This window comes from Podarcis cretensis, assembly GCF_951804945.1.
Source record: "Podarcis cretensis genome assembly, chromosome: 13".
Classification (NCBI taxonomy): domain Eukaryota; kingdom Metazoa; phylum Chordata; class Lepidosauria; order Squamata; family Lacertidae; genus Podarcis; species Podarcis cretensis.
In genome coordinates, this window is record NC_137182.1 from 18,572,834 (window position 1) to 18,592,979 (window position 20,146).

General features: G+C 45.3%; 1 protein-coding gene across 4 annotated transcripts in view; it reads left to right on the forward strand.

The window, feature by feature from the left end:
* The first annotated feature begins 1,421 nt into the window (after positions 1-1,421).
* The window catches only part of LOC307200665 (E3 SUMO-protein ligase ZBED1-like), a 53,744-nt gene continuing 35,019 nt past the window's right edge, over positions 1,422-20,146 (forward strand). For 2 of the 4 annotated variants that reach the window (XR_013832411.1, XM_079949390.1), the window contains exons 1-5: positions 1,422-1,803; positions 2,766-2,835; positions 4,253-4,515; positions 14,079-14,143; positions 14,488-14,645. Coding sequence is in view for 3 of the 4 variants with exons in the window: in XM_079949390.1 (XP_079805516.1) it covers positions 1,552-1,803; positions 2,766-2,835; positions 4,253-4,515; positions 14,079-14,143; positions 14,488-14,645 (808 nt within the window). In the remaining variant the exon portion in view is untranslated. The remainder of the gene's footprint in view (positions 1,804-2,765; positions 2,836-4,252; positions 4,516-14,078; positions 14,144-14,487; positions 14,646-20,146) is intronic. The other 2 variants (XM_079949391.1, XM_079949392.1) reach the window with 2 other exon arrangements.

Sequence of the window (20,146 nt, forward strand, 5' to 3'; positions counted from 1 at the left end):
AGCGCCTTTACTGCCCTGGCTGGTTCACCAGTTACAACCCCTTTTTAACACAGATGACTTGGCCACTGTGTTCCAGGTTGTGGTAACTTCCAAACTGATTCACTGCAACACACTCTCCCTGGGGCTGCCCTTGGAGGATAACTCAGAAATTTCACTTGGTCCAAAACACAGCAGCCAGACTGCTGGCTGGGGTTCCATTTAGAGCTCGTGTTACCCTTATTTTGAAAGAGCTGCATTGATTGCCAGTTCGATTCCGAGCCTAATTCAAAGTGTTAATGTTGGTGTTTAAAGCCCTACAACTCAGGGAACCAAATATCTGAAAGACCCGCTTCCTTCCCTACAGACCTTCCTGGGTGCTGAAATAGGCAGAGGGGGCCCTCTTGGTAGTTCCTCCACCCTCAGAGGCTGAGGGCCATCTCTGTGGTGGCCCCTAAGCTGCGGAATACCTGCAAGAACAACAGCATGCATCTGGCACCCTCATTGTACACCTTTTGGAGAATGCCAAAGAGGAACTTTAGCCTAGCTTTTAATACTTGAGGTGTATGTTTTCAGGGCCCACCTCGCTTTTATGCTTGAAAATTGTTTTTAAATGTTGCTTCTAATGTTGCAGCCTGCCCTGAGACATTAGGGTGAAGAGCAAGAAATAAATTTATTATTAAATTATATATTACAGTAGTATTATTATTAAATGCATTTTATTATTAAATGCATTTTTCCTGTGCATATTTTACATCTTTTTATTATGTATGTATAAATATTATACATATTTTTATTATGAGGTTGTTGCCTGTATTAACATAATTTTACTTATTTTAACTGCTGTAAGCTGCCTTGAATCATGCATGGGCACTAGCATGGAGAGGGAGTTTTATATAAGAAATAAAATACTCATTCACTCATTTCATAATATATATACAGATATATACACACCACTTGCTTGTAGGGAGAGTGAAACCTCAAAGCAGTTTACAATACAATACAATACAATACAATACAATACAATAATCACTTAAAATGTTAAATTTAAAACGCTGATACTCGTCGTCCCAACCTTTCTCCCTCACCCCTCATAACCCATTTCAAAGCTAACTGAACTGCCAACCGAGAACCTTCACTCGAGGAACACCATTGGCCGCTTTATTCACTATGACCAACCCCATTGGCCGGGAGAGCTCTGAACCCGCCTCCCCCAATTTAACGGAATCCCATCCTCTGAAGCGCGGCTCTTTTTTGTGGTTCCTCCCCCCACCCCCACCCCTCCTTCCTCTCCTATTGGTTCTCAACGGCTTCCCTAGGCGCCCGCCCCTAGAAAGGGAGGAGCGTCTCTCATTCCCCACTCCTCCCGCCCCTCTTCTCATTGGCCGCCAACTCGGCGGAGGGGGGGGGGGAGAAAGCCCGCCTCTTCTTGCCTGAAAGGCGCTTCATAGGCTGGGGTGGCGGCGGAACTCTGGGCCGCGCTATCATTGGCCGCTGACCGCCCTGCCGGTGGGAAGGGATTGGCGGGGCCGAGCGTTCCAGAAGGAAAAAAGCGAGAGGGGCGGCGGAGCGCAGATGCTGCTGCGAGCGGCGGCGGCCGGTGTCGCGCGGCGGGCAAGTTTGCAGAACCGGAAGCGGGAGGGAGGAGCGAGGGCGGGAAGGAAGGAGGGCGAAGGGCCGCCTCCCCGCTCCGCCCGCGCGCTCCTCGACCCTCCCTCCCACGAGGGCGCCCGCCTGGAGGAGCTGCCGCAGCGGCATCGATCCAGCTCCGCCCAGGCAGGGCGAGACTTGGCCGGCTTCTCGGGGTTCCTTCCTTTGAGGAGGGAGGTGGGGCAGGCTGAGAAGAAGTGTGTGGGGGGGGGTCATTTTATTTATGCAATAAGGGTTGGGGGCGTGCAGGTGAGAGGGGAGCTGCTGCTGCTGCTGCTGTTGCAGTGACTTGCGAGGGGACGGGCATTGATTTGCAAGAGCGGGGCTTGGTGTTGTAGGTGGACGGGTGTCCGGGGGGGGCTCTGCATGCAGACGGACTGGGGGGGGATGAGGCGGAGAAGCACTATAGGGGAGCCTGGGTAGGGGGTCGACGTCAGGTTTAGGGGCGGTGGGGAGCTGGATTTGGGGCCAAAGTGATTGCCTCGTTGTTTGATTGGAGCTGTTCTCCAGCGTGGTTCTGAACGGGGTAGGGGAGGCAGCCAGTATTGGGATCACAGAAGCCCCATCTAGTTGTAAAACTGCATGGGGCCACTTGGGTCATCCATTCCAACCCCCTGCGAGGCAGGAATTTGGAGCCCAACGTGGTGCTCGAACCCACAGCCCTGAGACTAAGAATCTCATGCTTTACTGACGGAGCTATTTGTGGGGGACTAGTGAGGGGAAGGTGACTGTGATCCACGGGGAAGGTGATGGGCTCCTTCTGAAGAAAGGAGGTGTTGGAGTTTGATATCAGCATGGCCAATGTTCTAGGTTAGAGGAAGAGGGTAGATTCAGGGTTGGGGAGGGGAGTGTCTGCTGGAAGAAGGTATTGTTTGTGTGAAGAAGGTGGCCATTGGTGTGGTTTGGGCAGAAGTTGATGTGGGGGGTCAGTGTTGTTCTGGGATGGGGAACCTGTGGTAGCGCTAGATGTTGTGGGACCATTGGTCCTGCTGGTTGAGGCTCATGGGAGTTGGATTCCAGCGGCATTTGGAAGGCTACCGATTCCCCTTCCCTGCTCTTTGGGAAAGGATTTAAGGTGACATGGATTTCTGGTGTGAGAAGTACCAACTCTAAACACTTCCTCCCTGTTAACATTATAGGCTTCACGATTGTACCACACCATGCAAGTAGCTGAGGATGTCTGCACCAATTTTGAGGATGAGCTACTCTGTAAGTAAAAGTAAAACCTTTGTTTCTGCCCCATCCCAAACATATATGATCCCTTTCCCTTTTTGTAAAGGAGCTCCTAGCCCACTTAGTCACAAATAATAAATTATTATTTTAAGTGCCTGTGTTAAGCCATTTGTCATCTTACCCCGGGAGGGAGAGGAAGAACCACCAAATTCTCTGAAGCTTCCCTGACTGGCCACCTTCAGATATTTCTTACTCGCCACAGGTGATCAGTTGAGTGGCACTTTCACAGCCTGCCTTTCTTCATTTCTAATCTGTGATATAAAATATATTTGATTGCCAAATACTCAAAGAGATTGCACTCGCATGCACTCTTTTTAAGCTAACCAAGCTGTCTACTGAAGGGTGATGCTTTAGTGACAGCAAGTGACACAAGCAGTGCAGGCTAGGAATCCCCATTGACCCGCCTGTGTCAGTGGTTGACAAATTTTGACGGTCCTTTAGAACCAAACCAAATTTCTCATCTCTCCTGCTCTAAACCCCTGCAGAAAGCCTAGCACAACTCTAGACAGGCAGTTTTCCCCAACTGCTGTTTAAAAACAATTGAGAGTTTTTCAGTCAGCTTTGCCATCTGGGCATAATCCATCAACTTGGTTTGTCATTCTTCTCTGGTAAGGACTTCCAACTCTGGGCCAATAACATCCGCGCAGCTGTTGTTCTATACATAAAAAGTCTTTTCTGCTCCTTCGGAATGTCAGTACCTGTAATTCCTAATAAAAAAAGCTTCTGTTTTTTAACAAAAGTTATTTTAAACATTTCTTTATTTCATTATATATCATCTCGCAAAAAGCTTTTCTTACCTTATAAGTCTACCACACATGATAAAAGGTACCTTCTTTTTCTTTACATTTACAGCAAATATTTGAACTTGTCTTATACATTTTTGCTAACTTTGTAGGAGTCAAATACCACCAGTACATCATTTTCATATAATTTTCTTCCAATGTGGAACACGCCATAAATTTCACATCTGATTTCCATAATCTTTCTTGAAAAACTCAGAAACCAAGAGGATGAAAACTTTATAAAATAATGGGGGAAATTTATAAGTTATCTAGGAGACCACTGTAAGCAGATGGAAAGAAGAGCAGGATTTTGACTCACTTGTAGCGTAAAAAACAGTATATGCTCTGATATAAAAAAGTATGCAGTTGTAGACATTTAAGATAAACTCCATGGACAGGCATGGGGGGAAGTTGTGAGATTCGGAGAATCTCTATATACAGTATGTTTTTATTGCTGTGTGTTTATTTGTATTTTTCTATTTGTGAAATGAATAAAATGTCTTGGGGAAAATAAAAGAATTGAGAGTAGCAGAACCTGTTGACATACCGAAAGTCAGCCTGTGATTTGTTGGTGAAACCAGATCTGCTTCCATTTCTCTTTCCCCCCACAGTCTGTGAAGACTGCCGCCTTTACTTCCGGGACTCCTGCCCGCAGCACGGACCACCTACCTTTGTGGCTGACAGACCCGTTCCAGAAAGGGCTCAGTCCCGGGCCCTGCTCTCCTTGCCGGAGGGACTTCTAGTCAAGGAGCGTTCCCAGGGAGGCCTCGGAGTCTGGAGCACCCTCCCAGCCCTGCCTCGTGGCTGCATCTTTGGCCCCTACGAAGGGGAAGTGGTACGGGAACATGGCGACTGCACCCGGTATTCCTGGGCGGTAAGACACACGATTCTCCCATCGTTTCCCCACAACTTAAAATGTGTAGTCTGGCCTCCCAACTCCACCAGGCACAATAACACACCAGGCGGATCTCTCCTAGGGCAAAGCACTCTTGTCTCCTCCATGCTGCCTTGTTTGCTAACAGAATTTCATTTACATACCATAGAATTATTCTTTGAGGTTAAACACAGTAAGGAAATACAAAAGCTTTCTATGCATTAACAACGCAGCACTTCAAATTGGATCCAAACTAAGTTAGCTATGCTTTAGTTCAGGAATAGGGGACCTTCCCCCTCTTGTCTTCCTAATTGTTTAAACCAATTCAGGAACCAAGAATTTATACATTGACCACTAATAATGAACCATATGTTGTCGATATTACTCCACATTTATTATGCTATTTTTGTGATACACAAATGACATGAGAAGGTACAGTGGTACCTCAGGTTACAGACGCTTCAGGTTACAGACTCCGCTAATCCAGAAATAGTACCTCTGGTTAAGAACTTTGCTTCAGGATGAGAACAGAAATCGCACGGCGGCAGCGGGAGGCCCCATTAGCTAAAATGGTGCTTCAGGTTAAGAACAGTTTCTGGTTAAGAACAGACCTCCGGAACGAATTAAGTTCTTAACCTGAGGTACCACTGCATACTTATTTGTATAACATTATTCTTGTTTATAAAACCCAATAATAAGATTAGCAGAGGAATTCTCCCCAAAATATGAACACTGGATATGGAAACAGGCATCAATATTTGTATAAACTTGTTGTGATTGGTATATTTAAAATAAAAATACACAATTTAAAAGCAAAGCAGAGGGCCACATTTCCTTCCTGAGCAGCCTCCCAAGGGCCGCATTCTAGTGGTGGGTGGGGCCAGAGGCAGAAAGTAGGCAGAGAAAGAGATGTGACCATTTGTACAACAAGCTACGTTCAAGCCGTGCACAGTTCAGAGAATTCCACGTTCACATATCTCCATCTGGGCAAGAGGCGTCTTCAAAGACTCATTCCATCCCCGCAAAAGCCCCGGGGGAGCAGGGTGGAACAAGGCCAGTAAGGGAGAGATGTGGCCTGGCAGGCAGGATGAGGCTAGAGGGCCACATTGGGAGCCTCAGACCTGAGGTTCCCCATCCTTGCTTGGGTCTCAAATCAATCACTAACTTGTCCTGTCGATTTCCATGGGACCAAAGCATGCCTAGCTTTATCTGGATCCAACCCAACTAGGGGAAACTGGCGAAGAGGGTTGCCTGCTTCAGCTGAGTAATAGGAAAATCTCCCTACTGAAAACTTCTTCCCAGTTCTTCTTCAAAGTCAACCCTAAGGAAATTGCCATCACGGACGTGTACAGTGGTACCTTGGGTTACGTACGCTTCAGGTTACACACTCCGCTAACCCAGAAATAGTGCTTCAGCTGAAGAACTTTGCTTCAGGATGAGAACAGAAATCGTGCTCCGGCAGCAGCAAGAGGCTCCATTAGCTAAAGAGGTGCTTCAGGTTAAGAACAGTTTCAGGTTAAGAACGGACCTCTGGAATGAATTAAGTACGTAACCAGAGGTACCACTGTACCTTGGGTTAAGAACTTTGCTTCAGGATGAGAACAGAAATCGCACGGCGGCGGCAGGAGGCCCCATTAGCTAAAGTGGTGCTTCAGGTTAAGAACAGTTTCAGGTTAAGAACAGACCTCCGGAACAAATTAAGTACGTAACCAGAGGTACCACTGTATTTGCAGTGTGAGAGCATATTTTTTCCCCCTTTTTGCAAATCTGGGATATTTTTGGCAAGGATTGTTTTGCGACAAAGGGTAACGGTGCACTAACTGGAACAGGATGAGATCCAGAGGGGGAAAAAATCAAGCTGTGGTGCCAGAAAATAAAAGCCTTATCTTCAGCCAAGTAAGAAATGCAGGATGGCTTGTGTAGTCATACAGGCACTGCCAGGTTTTATTTCTTTGAAAAGTTTCTATCCCTTGTGGCATCACAAGCAAGCTTGCAAATATAACAGTGATGTGTCGCAGCTACATTTGTTATTAAATAACTCTTAACGTTGCAGTGTGTGGTGGATTACATAAACATAAAGCCTGAAAACTGAAAAAATGGGCATTTTGTTATGTTTTGTTTCAAAATGCCCGGCTGCTGTGGGAAGATATATACAGTGGTACCTCAGGTTAAGTACTTAATTCGTTCCGGAGGTCCGTAATTAACCTGAAACTGTTCTTAACCTGAACACCTCTTTAGCTAATGGGGCCTCCTGCTGCCGCCGCGCCGCCAGAGCACGATTTCTGTTCTCATCCTGAAGCAAAGTTCTTAACATGAAGCACTATTTCTGGGTTAGCGGAGTCTGTAACCTGAAGTGTATGTAACCTGAAGCGTATGTAACCTGAGGTACCACTGTATGTGTGTTTCATTGTGTCAAAGGCCCAATTCAGAACAGAAAAGGGGAGAGTGCACCAATCCAAAAAGAAAGGGAACTTTAAGGTGTGCAAAAATATTGTTTCCTTTTCACAATGCCTTTGAGGAAAATTTTACTCTGGGCCACCATAAAACATAGCACTGTTCTCTCTTTATTTCCCCCCTGAGACAGCTCCCCCCACCCCCTGAAATGCAGGGGCCAAATAAGAGTATTTGTGTCCCTGGAAGTTATTTGGCTGTTTGTTCTAAAGCCCACTTCATGCGTTTCAAGAGTGAAATACATCTTTGCAAAGATGTGCACACAAAACACTAGCCTCATATGGGCATGTGTTTGCCTTCTTCACATGGGTTTAGCATCCGCATTCTTTTGCAAACAATAAGCGGTTAAGAGGACCCGTGTTTTTCAGCTTTTAGAGGGAGCGCTGACAAAGAAATTCCTTACAATTCCAGTGTAAATAATTGTGTTGCAGTGTGCGTTAGCCAGCTTCCGCGTCCGAGCAAATTAAATGCAGAAATGTTTATTTCAGGCCCTGTCTGCACTGTGCGTTTAAAGCAGTATCATACTGCTTTTAACAGTTGTGACTTCCCACAGAGAACTGAGGAAAGTGCTGAGTGCTGAGGAAAGTTGTTAGGAAATCCCTATTCCCCTTACAGAGCTACAATTCCCAGAGTGGTTTAACAACCACTCCCCCTTTCCAGGGAACTTTGGGAGCTGTAGTTTTGTGAGGGGAAGAGGGCTCTCCAAACAGCACCCTTAACAAACTACCATTCCCAGGATTCTTTGGGAGAAGCCATGGTTGTTTGAAGTGGTATAACACTGCTTTGAATTTAAAGTGCAGAGATGGGGCCATACATTCTTTAACGTGTCTAATAATGTGTGCACCTCTTTATTCCATTTTTGAGATTTGGGGGTATTGGAGAAATTGGGGTTTCTATAAATATGTGAGGAGGGTAAGAAAGAAAGGAGGGGTGTTGGTGTTAAAGCCCTAAACAGCCTCGATCCTGTATACCTTAAGGAGCGTCTCCTCCCCCCCCCCCCCAATCATCCAGCCCAGAGACTGAGGTCCAGTACTGAGGGCCTTCTGGCGGTTCCCTCGCTGCAAGACGCGAGGTTACAGGGAACCAGGCAGAGGGCCTTCTTGGTAGTGGCGCCCACCCTGTGGAACGCCCTCCCAGCAGATGTCAAGGCAAAAGACAACTGAAGGCAGCCCTGTTTAGGGAAGTTTTTAATATCTGACACTGTATTTTTTAAATATTTAGTTGGAAGCTGCCCATAGTGGCTGGGAAAACCCAGCCAGATAGGCGGGGTATAAATAATAAATTATTATTATTATTATTATTATTACTACTACTACTACTACTACCAAGCATCCTTTGGCATTTGCTGAGGGCTGATGGGTGCTCAGGCCTGTTCCAGTTAGGCCCGACCACCTTTCCCCCCGGCTTGATTATTCCTTGCAGTGTGTGGCTTCCAGCCACCCACCATTTTACCTTTCCAACACTACTGTGTAGCGGCATTTAGGAAACTGAAAATGGCAGATGGCTTTGTTGCTGCTGGCTGCCACTACCACCAATAAGCAGGCAGTATGGGGTGGGGGCATTAGGATTTCCGGGAGGTTCCTTTGTGTCAAGGCGCACTAAATGGCACTTTGCCAAGGATCGCTCAACCCAACTACTGGCCCTGGCAGGAGGCCATGAAAATACTGTGATGGGTAAAGGACAAAAGGAAGCTATCATGCTCCTGGCTTACCTGGGCCTAGCCAGGATTTATGTTAAGAGGGCAGGCTTTAGGTTGGCAGGGGCAGAGACAGAACAGAGCTATCTGCAACCCAATTGGTTAGTTAGTTAAGCATTTTTATTTACTTACTTGATTTGGGGGGGAGGCAACTTCCCCCCTGCCCCGCCCATGCAGTGGCTTATTTCTGGGTATTTTCTCCACATATCTGATAATGACAGTCACCTTTTTTAATTTTATCCCACAACCATGAGGACTACAGACTTGCTTAAAAAGTAAAGCTGAGCTTCTCAGAAAGTTTTGCTTTTCACACCATCCCATGTCTTAGCCATGCAATACCATAGGTGACTACAGTCATACCTCAGAAGTCGAACAGAATCCGTTCGGCTTCTAAAATGTTTGGAAACCAAGGCACGGTTTCTGATTCGCCGCAGGAGCATCAGACTTTCGGGTTCCAAAGAACGTTCACAAACCAGAACATTCACTTCCAGGTTTGCGGCGTTTGGGAGCCAAAATGTTCAGCTCACAAGGCGTTCGGAATCCAAGGTACAATTGTAAAGGTAAAGGTAAAGGGACCCCGACCATTAGGTCCAGTCGTGACCGACTCTGGGGTTGCAGCACTCATCTTGCTTTATTGGCTGAGAGAGCCAGGGTATAGCCAGCATGACTAAGCCGCTTCTGGCAAACCAGAGCAGCGCATGGAAACACCGTTTACCTTCCCGCCGGAGTGGTACCTATTTATCTACTTGCACTTTGACATGCTTTTGAACTGCTAGGTTGGCAGGAGCAGGGACCGAGCAACGGGAGCTCACCCCGTCGCAGGGATTCGAACCGCCGACCTTCTGATCAGCAAGTCCTAGGCTCTGTACTTGATCACTATAATGGCCTTTGTGGTCCACTGCAAATCTAGTAGAGAATCTAGTTGTGCAGCAGTTAGAGCCTGTACCCCCATTTGGAGGCCACAACTCCCCATCATCCCCCACTATTGTTCATGCTGACCAGAACTGGAGTCTCAAGAACATCTGTAGGGCCACCAGTTCCCCATTCCTGGTTGTCAGACTCAGGGATACTCCGGCTTAAATTTCCTATTGGCCACCAAGCTGACTTGGGCCAGTTGCCGTCTCTCAGCCCAACCTACTGTGTTGTGACGATAAAGGGAGTGGCAGCAGGGGTAATATCTCCCTGAGCTCCTCGAGGAGAGTGGGATAAACATGTGACAAATAAAATCCCAAACCAGTTTCCTTTGGCCGCCAAGACCAAAGGGTTGAGTTGGTTGTGCCCCAAAAGGTCCCTGAAGAAAGATTTATGTTTTGACACAATGTGGGGCTCCAAAAATGTACCTCTGGGTCACCTTGAGGCTTCCTCCCTTTTTCCACAGATGCCTTCGGTTTGCCACGAATTATAGCATTATGAAACGAAACAACAACAGAAATGCCCTTGACTAAATGGTGGCTGTATTTGTGGGCACAATGATGTCATCCTTCAAAGGCATCTGTGGTTATTTGAGCACCTGATTCTGGCTAGGATCGAGCTGTAAATATGCAAAGATCAGCCTTAGATTGAGGTGCCACCTTTCAGTTTGGAGTCCCCTATGCTTTTGTGCTAACTTTGACTTGTAGTAGCTGTTCAAAGCTCTGAGCAAACTACATGCAGCAATGTATGTATCTTTGAATTAAAGATGCCAGTTTATTTCAAATTTTGCATAAGCTGGAGGGGGGGAGAGAGATTTGGAGGAGGGAAATTAACACTTTCCTCTCCTATGGCAAAAAAAATTCTTTAAAGGAGGCAAATCTCTCATTTATGTCAATGGGGAATTTCCCTCCAATGTAAATACTGGCTTCAGGGAAGGAATTTTCTCCGAACGGCAGCAGGGAAAGAGATGGTTAAACCGCCTCTCTGTGCTTGCTTTGATGCTATAGATTTATCACCACCCCAACTAATACCTGTGCATATCTTTATTTATTACAAGTTCAATGCAAAGGCATTTAAGTCTAGTTTTGGCTCCAGGGGAAATCTTTCCTAGCTGTGCTGAAGATCTTTTGCTCAGTCAAAACTGTGGCAATACAAAATAAAATCCACAATTGGATCTCCTACTGCGATTTCCATTTAATTTGCTTATGTTCATCATTTAGGCCATATTTCTGACCAAAGCACTCTCTCTTCAGGAGTTGGACAACAATATAAACTGCAGAAAGTGAATTTTCCTAAAACTTTATAAATTACGAAAATTCGAAGGGAAGCAAGAACATTTGGAAAACGCAAAATTGCCAGCGTTAAATTAATCACAGACGGCAACAACGAAGCAGAAAATCAGCAGCATATCCAATAAAACCTCATTAGTCAAAGGATACTTGAAATAGATAGGTCTGCAAATCCAGATTAAGCTACTGTTAATGATTATGATAGATAATGGCCACTGGAGGAAGGCAGCTGAATAAGAGCTCCCTGGGGAAAGGGATTGATTGTTGAACTACTCTGCGACTTGTAGTTCTGTGATAGGGGTCTCCTAGCAATGCTTGGCCCCCTTCGCAAACTACAGCTCCCAGAATTCAGTGGGGGAAGCCATGACTGCTTAAAGTGGTATGAGGCTGATGGTAGGGTTGCCATATTTCAAGAGGTAAAAAACTGAACACAAAATGTTGAGATTTTTTAGGGCAATCGCCCAATACCCCACCGCTGCTGCCACGCCAGAGCCTGAACCAGAGCCACCCATGCACACACGCGCACACACACACACACACACACACACACACACACACATTAAACCCCAAAACCAGGACATTTGCTTTAAAATGTAAAATTCCCCTCGGATGGGCTTGTGGACCCCCAAAAGAGGACATGTCAAGGAATTCTAGGACATATGGCAACCCTACTCATGGGAATTGGAGTCTTAACAAATATCCAGAAGGCCACAGCTTCCCCAGACCTGCTCTAAGCCTTATAAAGGCTGATTGTGGGCTATGGATCTTTCCACACGTGCAATAAAAGGTTTAGTTCAGCTGATCCTCAAACCCAAGCACCTTCACCCCAAGACTAGCACAAGTCCTTATTCAGTGGCAGTCAGTTCTCTTCTGCACACACTGATGAGATGGTCGAGAGAGTTGTTTCTGTTTTTAAGTGTGGTTTTTCTGCTACATTTTTAACATTATTTTTAAACCACAGAATTGTAAAGTTGGAAGAGACCCCGAAGATCATATAGCCCAACACCCTGCAATGCAGGAATATGCAGGTGTCCCCATACGGGGATTGAACCTGCAGCCTTGGTGTTATCAGCACCGTGCTCTTAACCAACTGAGCTATCCAGGCTGATAGAACCTGACCAAGGCCACAGAACTCAGGCCTCTTGCACCAGACTCTCTGTCCATCTCACTCAGTATTGTCTACTCTTGATAGGCGGAGAGGTCTTTCCCAGCCTGGCCATGTAATATCAGTCATTGGACCTGGGATCTTCCGAAAGCAAAGTGCATGCATGCTCTAGCAATGAGCTATTTCATCTTCCCTCTGTGTTGCCCTTGCCCTCAGTTTTGACATCTCAGCAACCCCAGGAGATCGAGAGCTAGGTAAGGCTGGGAAAAATTGCAGCATGCCCTAGCCACCCAATAAGCTTCCTGGCCGAGTGAGGATTTGAACTCTGGACTCTCCAATCTGAGCACAACCCTCACCGCATTGCAACGGCCGCTTGCATGCAATTGATCCTTCCTTTGCTTCTCAAGAGAGAGGAAGAAGATAAAGCTCTCGTTTTTAAAAATGAAATAAAATGCAGATGTGGGGAAAAGGTTATTTGTCACAAACTGCCTTCAGTATCAGAGACCTCTGAGTATCAGTCGCTAGGCAGCAACAGCAAGAAGAGGGCTATTGTTGCCCTATCAAGAGGCAGCTGGTTGGCCACTGTAGGAACACAGTGATGGACTAAACAGGCCTCTGGTGTGATCCAGCATGCTCTTTTAATGTTCACCTGAGCCAAGATTTGCAAAATGGCAGCTTTGCTGCTCTTTGGTACATGGAAAAGCTCAAGTGGAATATTTTTCCAGGTGTGTTTTGGGTGATCAGGATACACAGTCTCCCTGCAACCCTAAAGGAGGGCAGGAAACCGGAATCCAAAGCTGCTCAGCAAATTGGTCCGTGTGGAAGGATGGGCAGAAGGTTGGTTGGGAATACAGTGGTACCTTGGTTCCCAAACGCCTTAGCTCCCGAACAAATCAGTTTCCGAATGCCACAAACTCGGAAGTAAGTATTCTGGTTTGTGAATGTTTTTCAGAAGCCGAACGTTCACCGCAGCTTTCGATTGAGTGCAGGAAGCCACGCCTTGGTTTTTGAATGGTTTGGGGAGTTGAACAGACTCGGAACGGATTATGTTCGAGAACCAAGGTTCCACTGTAACTGATAAGACCTTGGATGACTTGCAGTTGATGGGTTGCATGGGTTTCTGGCTCCCAGTTGCTCAACAAAGGCAGTTTCAAAAAGGCTGTTGGCCCTACATACACACAAAATTGACTGGAGTAGATATTGATTTGTATTAGCTACCTGTAAATTATCTCTGTGTTTGACTTTATGGGCTGAAGGGAGCAATTGGCTCCTTTTCCTGAGCTTTTCTGGATTGAGATCTCTGGGTCACTATTTTGTACCCGGCTTCAGTTAGTAGGCCCTGGGGGTAGTCTAGATAATATATATATTTTTTTTAATCTGAAAACTTGCTCACACCTTCTTTAAGGCATTTGACGCTTTTCAGATCCACTGTAGATGGCGCTCTATTCCCTTTTGAAATGCTTTCTGGCTTGTCTCTGGCTTGCAGACCTGAAATCCACCTTAGGCTGCCAAAAGTGATGGGTTAGTGTACAGTGAGAGTGACACACGCACCTGGGCCCAGATCGTGGCACACTTTTAAGCCATCCACTTGGAAGCCCAGCCCTGTCCCTTGGGGCTGGGGTGCCTGCGATATCAGGCAAATTCTTAAGGGTGCATCGAGAACTATTTTGCAGGAGGGTTTCACATTCCTACTGGGAAATTCAGATTTGCACATTTGGAGTGCAGTAAAAGCACCCGATATCACCCTAGTGCAACAAATCCACATTAGGGGAAAAGAAATAAGACTTTTTTGTGGTTGGGAAAGTGCCAGGAAAATGCACCGGGAAGTGTGAAAAGAATGAATGATGGGGGGGGGCAGGGAGAGAGATATAAAGAGTCTGCTGGGAATTCAGGATGACTGCTTACTGTCATGTAACCTCCCCACAAGCAGATCAGAATGGGTGATCAGTTAAGACTAGATATAATCTAACCTTTGCACAAGTTTTGCGCAAGCAAATCTAGGATGGATGCTCTGTAAATACATACAGAGGAGCCTTAAGGTAGGGGTTGGGTGAGAGTGGAGCTTTCGTTTCGTTCTTCTCCTTCCCTGATCTTTCCATCCCTCCTTCAGGTGCAGGACAACGGCTCCTACTTCTTTGTTGACGCGTCAGATGATTCTAGATCCAACTGGATGAGGTGAGCCCCTTGGGAGAGAGGCCCAGCAGAAGTAAGGAAGGGAATATACACCCGTCCCAGCTTAGCTGCGTACATTATATCCATGGAGCTACACACACACACCGGTGATGAATTAGGTTTGGCAGCTTTTCAGCCCCCATAGGATGCTGGAGTGATCCCCGTGGTGAATGCTTGTTTAGTCATAGGGGAGTGCTTCCAGCCTCCTTGCAGACTGTGGGCTGGCTTTACCCTGGAGTCGTACCGCTGCGGCTACCGCTCGGTGCATCCACCAGCGAGTAAAGCATGACGCATGCCCCCCCCCAAAAAAAACCACAGTGTGACTCATCCCCGCTTCCTCCCTGCAGATATGTGGCATGCGCCTCCACCGAGGAGGAGCAGAACCTGACTGTTTTCCAGTACCGGGGCTATATCTACTACCGGGTCTGCCAGACCATACCTGCCGACACAGAGCTGCTGGTGTGGATAGGGGAGGAGTATGCACGCACGCTGGGATTACGCTTAGGTAGGCAAAAAGAAGAAGAAGAAGAGGGGGAGTGGGACATGTTGCAAGGCCTCCAGTCTTCCCTTCTCCCTGCAGTCTTGTAATCACCTAAGGAAGCTGCTGAGCACCAGGTCTGACAATTGGGATATTCTTGACCGGTGTCAGTTTTTCCGGGATCTCCTGCAAACGTCCTTCCCACTCCCTGCTGCCTGGTCATTTTTAAACTATAGAGGTGTCAGGAATGAAACCTGGGATCTTCACAGCAATGTGCCGTGAATCCAGTTAGAGACAAAGTGCACCCAAGAGCCAAATGATCGGGGTTATCCTCTTTTTAAACATACCCCATGACCCTCCCCAATGCTAACAGCAGCCACAAAACATTACCCCATTGAGGAAATAGTTCCTGAGTTTCATTCATCGCATATGACCTAGAAACAGGAGATAATTTCGGCTCTGGATTTAATAGTTCTATTGTGTGGAGTTGGGATTGGGGGTCCTCTTTGCATTGCAGTGTGCATTCCTTCACTGAATTCAAAATGGGGCAAGCCAGCCACACTGCTTTGAGGGCTCTTCTCATTCTCCTGAGTGGGGTCACTGGGCGTTTTGTACCCCAAGTCTTGCCCCAGTGGTGCCACTGTAAGGAATACTGTGGCATCTTGGCTTGTGGTCATATTCCTAGGCTCCCAGATTACCCATTAAAGGGTCTCTCTGGAAGAACATATTTACCCCACAACTAGCCTTCATTTCCCATTATTGCCAAGTTTTTGTTGTTGTTAATGCCACATTTATTTATTTTTAAGTTTTTCCCTGCAACAGAATCAAACCAAAGCAATTCACAGTACATTCGTACCTTGGATCCTGAACGCCTTGGTACTCTGATGTTTTTGCTTTCGAACGCTGCAAACCTGGAAGTGAATGTTCCGGTTTGCGAACGTTCTTTGGAACCCGAACGTCCAGCGGGGCTTCTGGAGCTTCCTGCACTTTGGTTTCCAAACGTTTTGGAAGTCAAATGGACTTCCGGAACGGATTCTGTTCAACTTCCAAGGTACAACTGTACAATGCTGCTTAAATGTAGACCCAGCCTAGCACACTGCTTGAAGAGCTGGTGTACACAGCTTTGGGATGGAGTGGCAAGGGGTCACTGACTTGCCGTGTTCACCTTTGCAGCCCCCTTTTCCCCCTGCACTTGGGTGGGTAAGAAAGAAAACGCCCTCCCTGTTCTCCCAAGCTTGGAGCCAAGGAAGGCATTGTGCTGTGCTCAGAACAGTTCCAAAGCTCAGCATGGCACCAGGTACAAAAGCAGGAGAAGTATAGGGTCATGGCAACTGCACATGCAAAGTGGCTGTCACAGTTCAAAGTTTGTGGGTCCCTACTGACCAGCCACTGGGAATAAGGAGGTACTTTGGAATTCGGATCCGTAAGAACATAGAAAAAGCCTGCTGGATCAGGCCAAAGGCCCATCTGGTGCAGCATCCTTTTCTCACAGTGGCCAACTGGATGCCTGTGGGAGGCGACTTCCGGTCGGCGCCAGCGCTTAATGGCGGTCCGAGCCTCGAGCTCCGAGGCAGGACTGCTCCGTTAGTTCGGGTCTTACCCGCTACGGCAAGCGGGGGACCCCTAAAATCACAGGCGCGGAGCCTGTGAACAAAGGAGATTCGGTGGGCACCATTTGCGCCCCCCGGTACTGTGAGGGAGCCTTTTTAAAGGCTTCTGAGCGGCATCGGGGTAAGCGCGGTGCTGAGAGTCGTCACCCAGCTAGCGGAGTGAAGCCGCGTCGCCATGAGCGGAGAGCGCCGATTCCTTCCTGCAATTGGAATTTGACCACAACACCCGTGAGTAAGATTGGAAAAAGTAACGGGACTTTTAAAAAATTGGCTGAAAACGGGAAAGGCAAAAATTAAGGAAGTCTGCCTCCCCGGAACTGCAGAAGGAATAAAGCAACGAAAATCAAGCTGCACTTAAAGGGAACCCTTCTAATTTTTTTAAGCTGTCAAACTGACATCGGACTTAAAACCTCCCCCCAGATTGGCAGGAGAAGGGGGGAAGGGATTGGAACGTTGTTAATCTGCTGGAAAATTAATGGAAAATTAAGACCTTCCATTGCCAAATCCCCTGGGGTCGGGCTGCCCAAAAAAGACACCGGGACGTGGACTGTCAAACTTTGAAAAGTGGGGACTTGTTTGTAAAAAAGTTATCGGACCTTAGATGTACCTTGCTGCATTTTGGCCACATAGAAAAATAGAGACATTACAATTTGGACATTGGAAACTTTTGGCTACTGTTATACTCCCTTGCTTCTTTGTTTTCTTCTATCTCTGCCATTTGGATACAATTGAATGCTCCCTCTAGAGGGCTCTATCTGAAACTGTTGCACTTGAAAAAGTAACAGTGGGATTTTCCACTTGGGAATCAACTCTGTGAAAACGACCTTGAGGATATGAGTGCCCCTACAGATGAGATAGTAACAAGGCAGAAAGCAAAACAATCTCACAAGAAAAGGGCCTCTATATCAGGAACTGCAGCTGTGCAGGAAAAAACACCAGCTTCTATGGATCCTATGACTCAGGCTCTACTTAAAATAAATCAATCCCTGGAAGCATTGACAAAACTTTCGACAGAGAATTCTAAAAAATTAACAGAGTTGACAACAAGGTTGGATGTGAATACGGCTAGTGTTGCATCGAACACAGATTCTATAAATAGATTAATTCAGGAAAGTTCAGAGACACGAAAGATTGCAGAAAGTGCAAAAATAACGGCTGAAGAGACAAGGGAAAAATTTGGGCCTATTATTAAAAAAGTGAATGAGCATGATGCAGCCCTCTCCTTACTGGAACTTCAACGTAAAGAGAAGAATTTAAAATTTAGATTGGTGCCTGAAGGGGAAGGGGACAACCTTGTGAAATTTCTCACAGAGAACATCATAACTTTTTGGCGGGAGGAATGGGAGGAAGATGAGGAACTTGAGATAATATCAGCCTTTCGATTGGGTAGAAGGCAGGACAAAAAACCAAGGGACTGTCTAATTACATTGAGATCAAAAGAAGAAAGAGATAGAATATTGAATTTGCATTATCAAAAGGCATTGGTGATTCAAAATTGTCAGATACAGATTTTTAAGGACATTCCTAAATACATTTTAGAGGTGAGAACATATTACAAGAGTTTAGTAGACCTGCTGAAGAAAAACACTATACCATTCAGATGGGAATTTCCACAAGGATTGTCCTTTAACTTCAATGGAAGGAAGATTAAAATAAAAACAATTCAGGACAAAGAACTATTTCTAGAGAAGTATCTGGAGGATTTGCAGAAAGGAACCGTGGAGGAGAGGGAACCACCCGATATAGCAAATTTGTCATTTGGACTTTCACTACCACCATCGGAGGAAGAGCAGAAGCTTGGAGCAGTTGGAGGAACAGCTACTTAAATACAAAATGTCTCTGCAACTCCTTAGTTGGAACTGTAATGGTTTGAACCTTCCTCGGAAAAGAAGACAGGTTTTTCATATTTTGAAGAAAGAACAATTAGACATAATATGTTTGCAAGAAACCCATATTGCCAGGATCCACAGGAAATTATTAATAAATAAGAGACTCGGTCAAGAATTCATCTCATCAGATAAAGTAAAGAAAAGAGGTGTGGTGATCTATGCAAAGGAAAAGTTGGCTCCAAAATTAATATTTAAAGATGAACAAGGAAGATACCTGGCAATTGAAATACAAATTCAAGGAGAAAAGATATTAATTGTGGGAGTTTATGCCCCAAATGAAGGGAAGGCTGAATTTTTTAGGAAGTTGCATGAGACACTAGTTGACTTTTTAGATTATAAAATCCTAATGATGGGAGATATGAATGGAGTTGTCTCAACAAACATGGACAAAGCACAGAGACAAGTGATTTCAAAAGAAGGGAGACTACCAAAGATCTTTTTCGAAATGACTGAAACAATGGACTTGATTGATATTTGGAGAACAAAGAATCCTCTAGAGAGGGAGGGAACTTTCTTCTCTGAAGCAAAAATGACATGGACAAGAATAGACCAAATTTGGATTTCTAGTAGTCTGGCGTCAAGAACAAAAAAAGTAGAAATCTGCCCAAAAACGTGCTCCGACCATAATGCGGTCAAGATGGAGATGAAATTAACAACAACTGGTTCCTTTAGATGGAGAATGAATGACACCCTATTTAAGGACGAAGAGATCCATAAGAAGGCCCTTAAAACATTAAAAGATTATTTTGAGATCAACAGGAAAACAGATGTGGAAAACAGAATAATTTGGGACGCAAGCAAAGCCGTGATGCGAGGTTTCCTAATTCAACAAAATTCTATTAAGAAGAAGCAACAAAATGAAAAGAAGGAAAAATTTTTAGAAAAAATAAAAGAAGGAGAGAAGAAGTTGAGGTCCAAACCAAAGTCTCATGAGATTTTGAGAGAAATAAAGTTTCATCAGATGCAATACATGGAACTCATGAACCAACAAATAGAATGGAAGATAAAGCAAATGAGACAAAAAACTTTTGAATCAGCGGATAAATGTGGGAAACTTCTGTCATGGCAATTGAAAAAAAGGCAGAAAATGAATACGGTAACAAGTTTAGAAATGGATGGAAAGATTATCCACAAACCCAACGAGATCAACAATTGTTTTCAAAGCTTTTTTAAGAAATTGTATGCACAAGGGCCAACCAACGAGCAAGAAATAGAAGAATTCATCAGAAAATACGGTTTACCAAAAATCTCAGAACAAAGTAAAAGGATCTTAAACGAGGAAATAACAGAACAAGAAATAGAGGGTGCCATTCAAAATATGAAATTGGGAAAATCACCAGGACCAGATGGCCTGACGGCCAAATACTACAAAATGCTGAAAGAATGGCTGATACAACCATTGAAGGAAGTTTGCAATGAAATTTTGAAGGGGAAAAAGGCACCTGAATCGTGGAAAGAGGCTTTCATCTCACTTATACCGAAAACAGAGACTGAGAAGAACCAAGTTAAAAACTACCGCCCTATATCTTTACTCAATGTGGATTACAAAATTTTTGCAGACATTTTGGCAAAAAGATTGAAAAGAGTGTTGGCAGATGAGATTCATAAGGACCAAACAGGCTTTCTCCCAGGTAGACATATGTCAGACAATGTGAGGAACATTATAGACATTTTGGAGCTGTTGGACGTTGACATTAATAGGAAAGCAGTTCTGATTTTTGTGGACGCGGAGAAAGCCTTTGACAATATTTGTTGGACTTTTATGAAAAAGAATCTCCAAGGGATGGGGGTAGGACAAGGTTTTGAAAACGGTATAGGTGCAATATACTCTCAACAAAAGGCCAAATTAATTGTAAATAACGTGGTAACAGAAGAAATACCTATAGAAAAAGGTACACGACAGGGCTGCCCAATATCCCCTTTGCTTTTTATATCGGTCCTGGAGGTTTTGTTAAACATGATTAGAAAGGACCAGTTGGTTAAAGGAGTTCAGGTCGGAGTTAGACATTATAAATTAAGAGCATTTGCA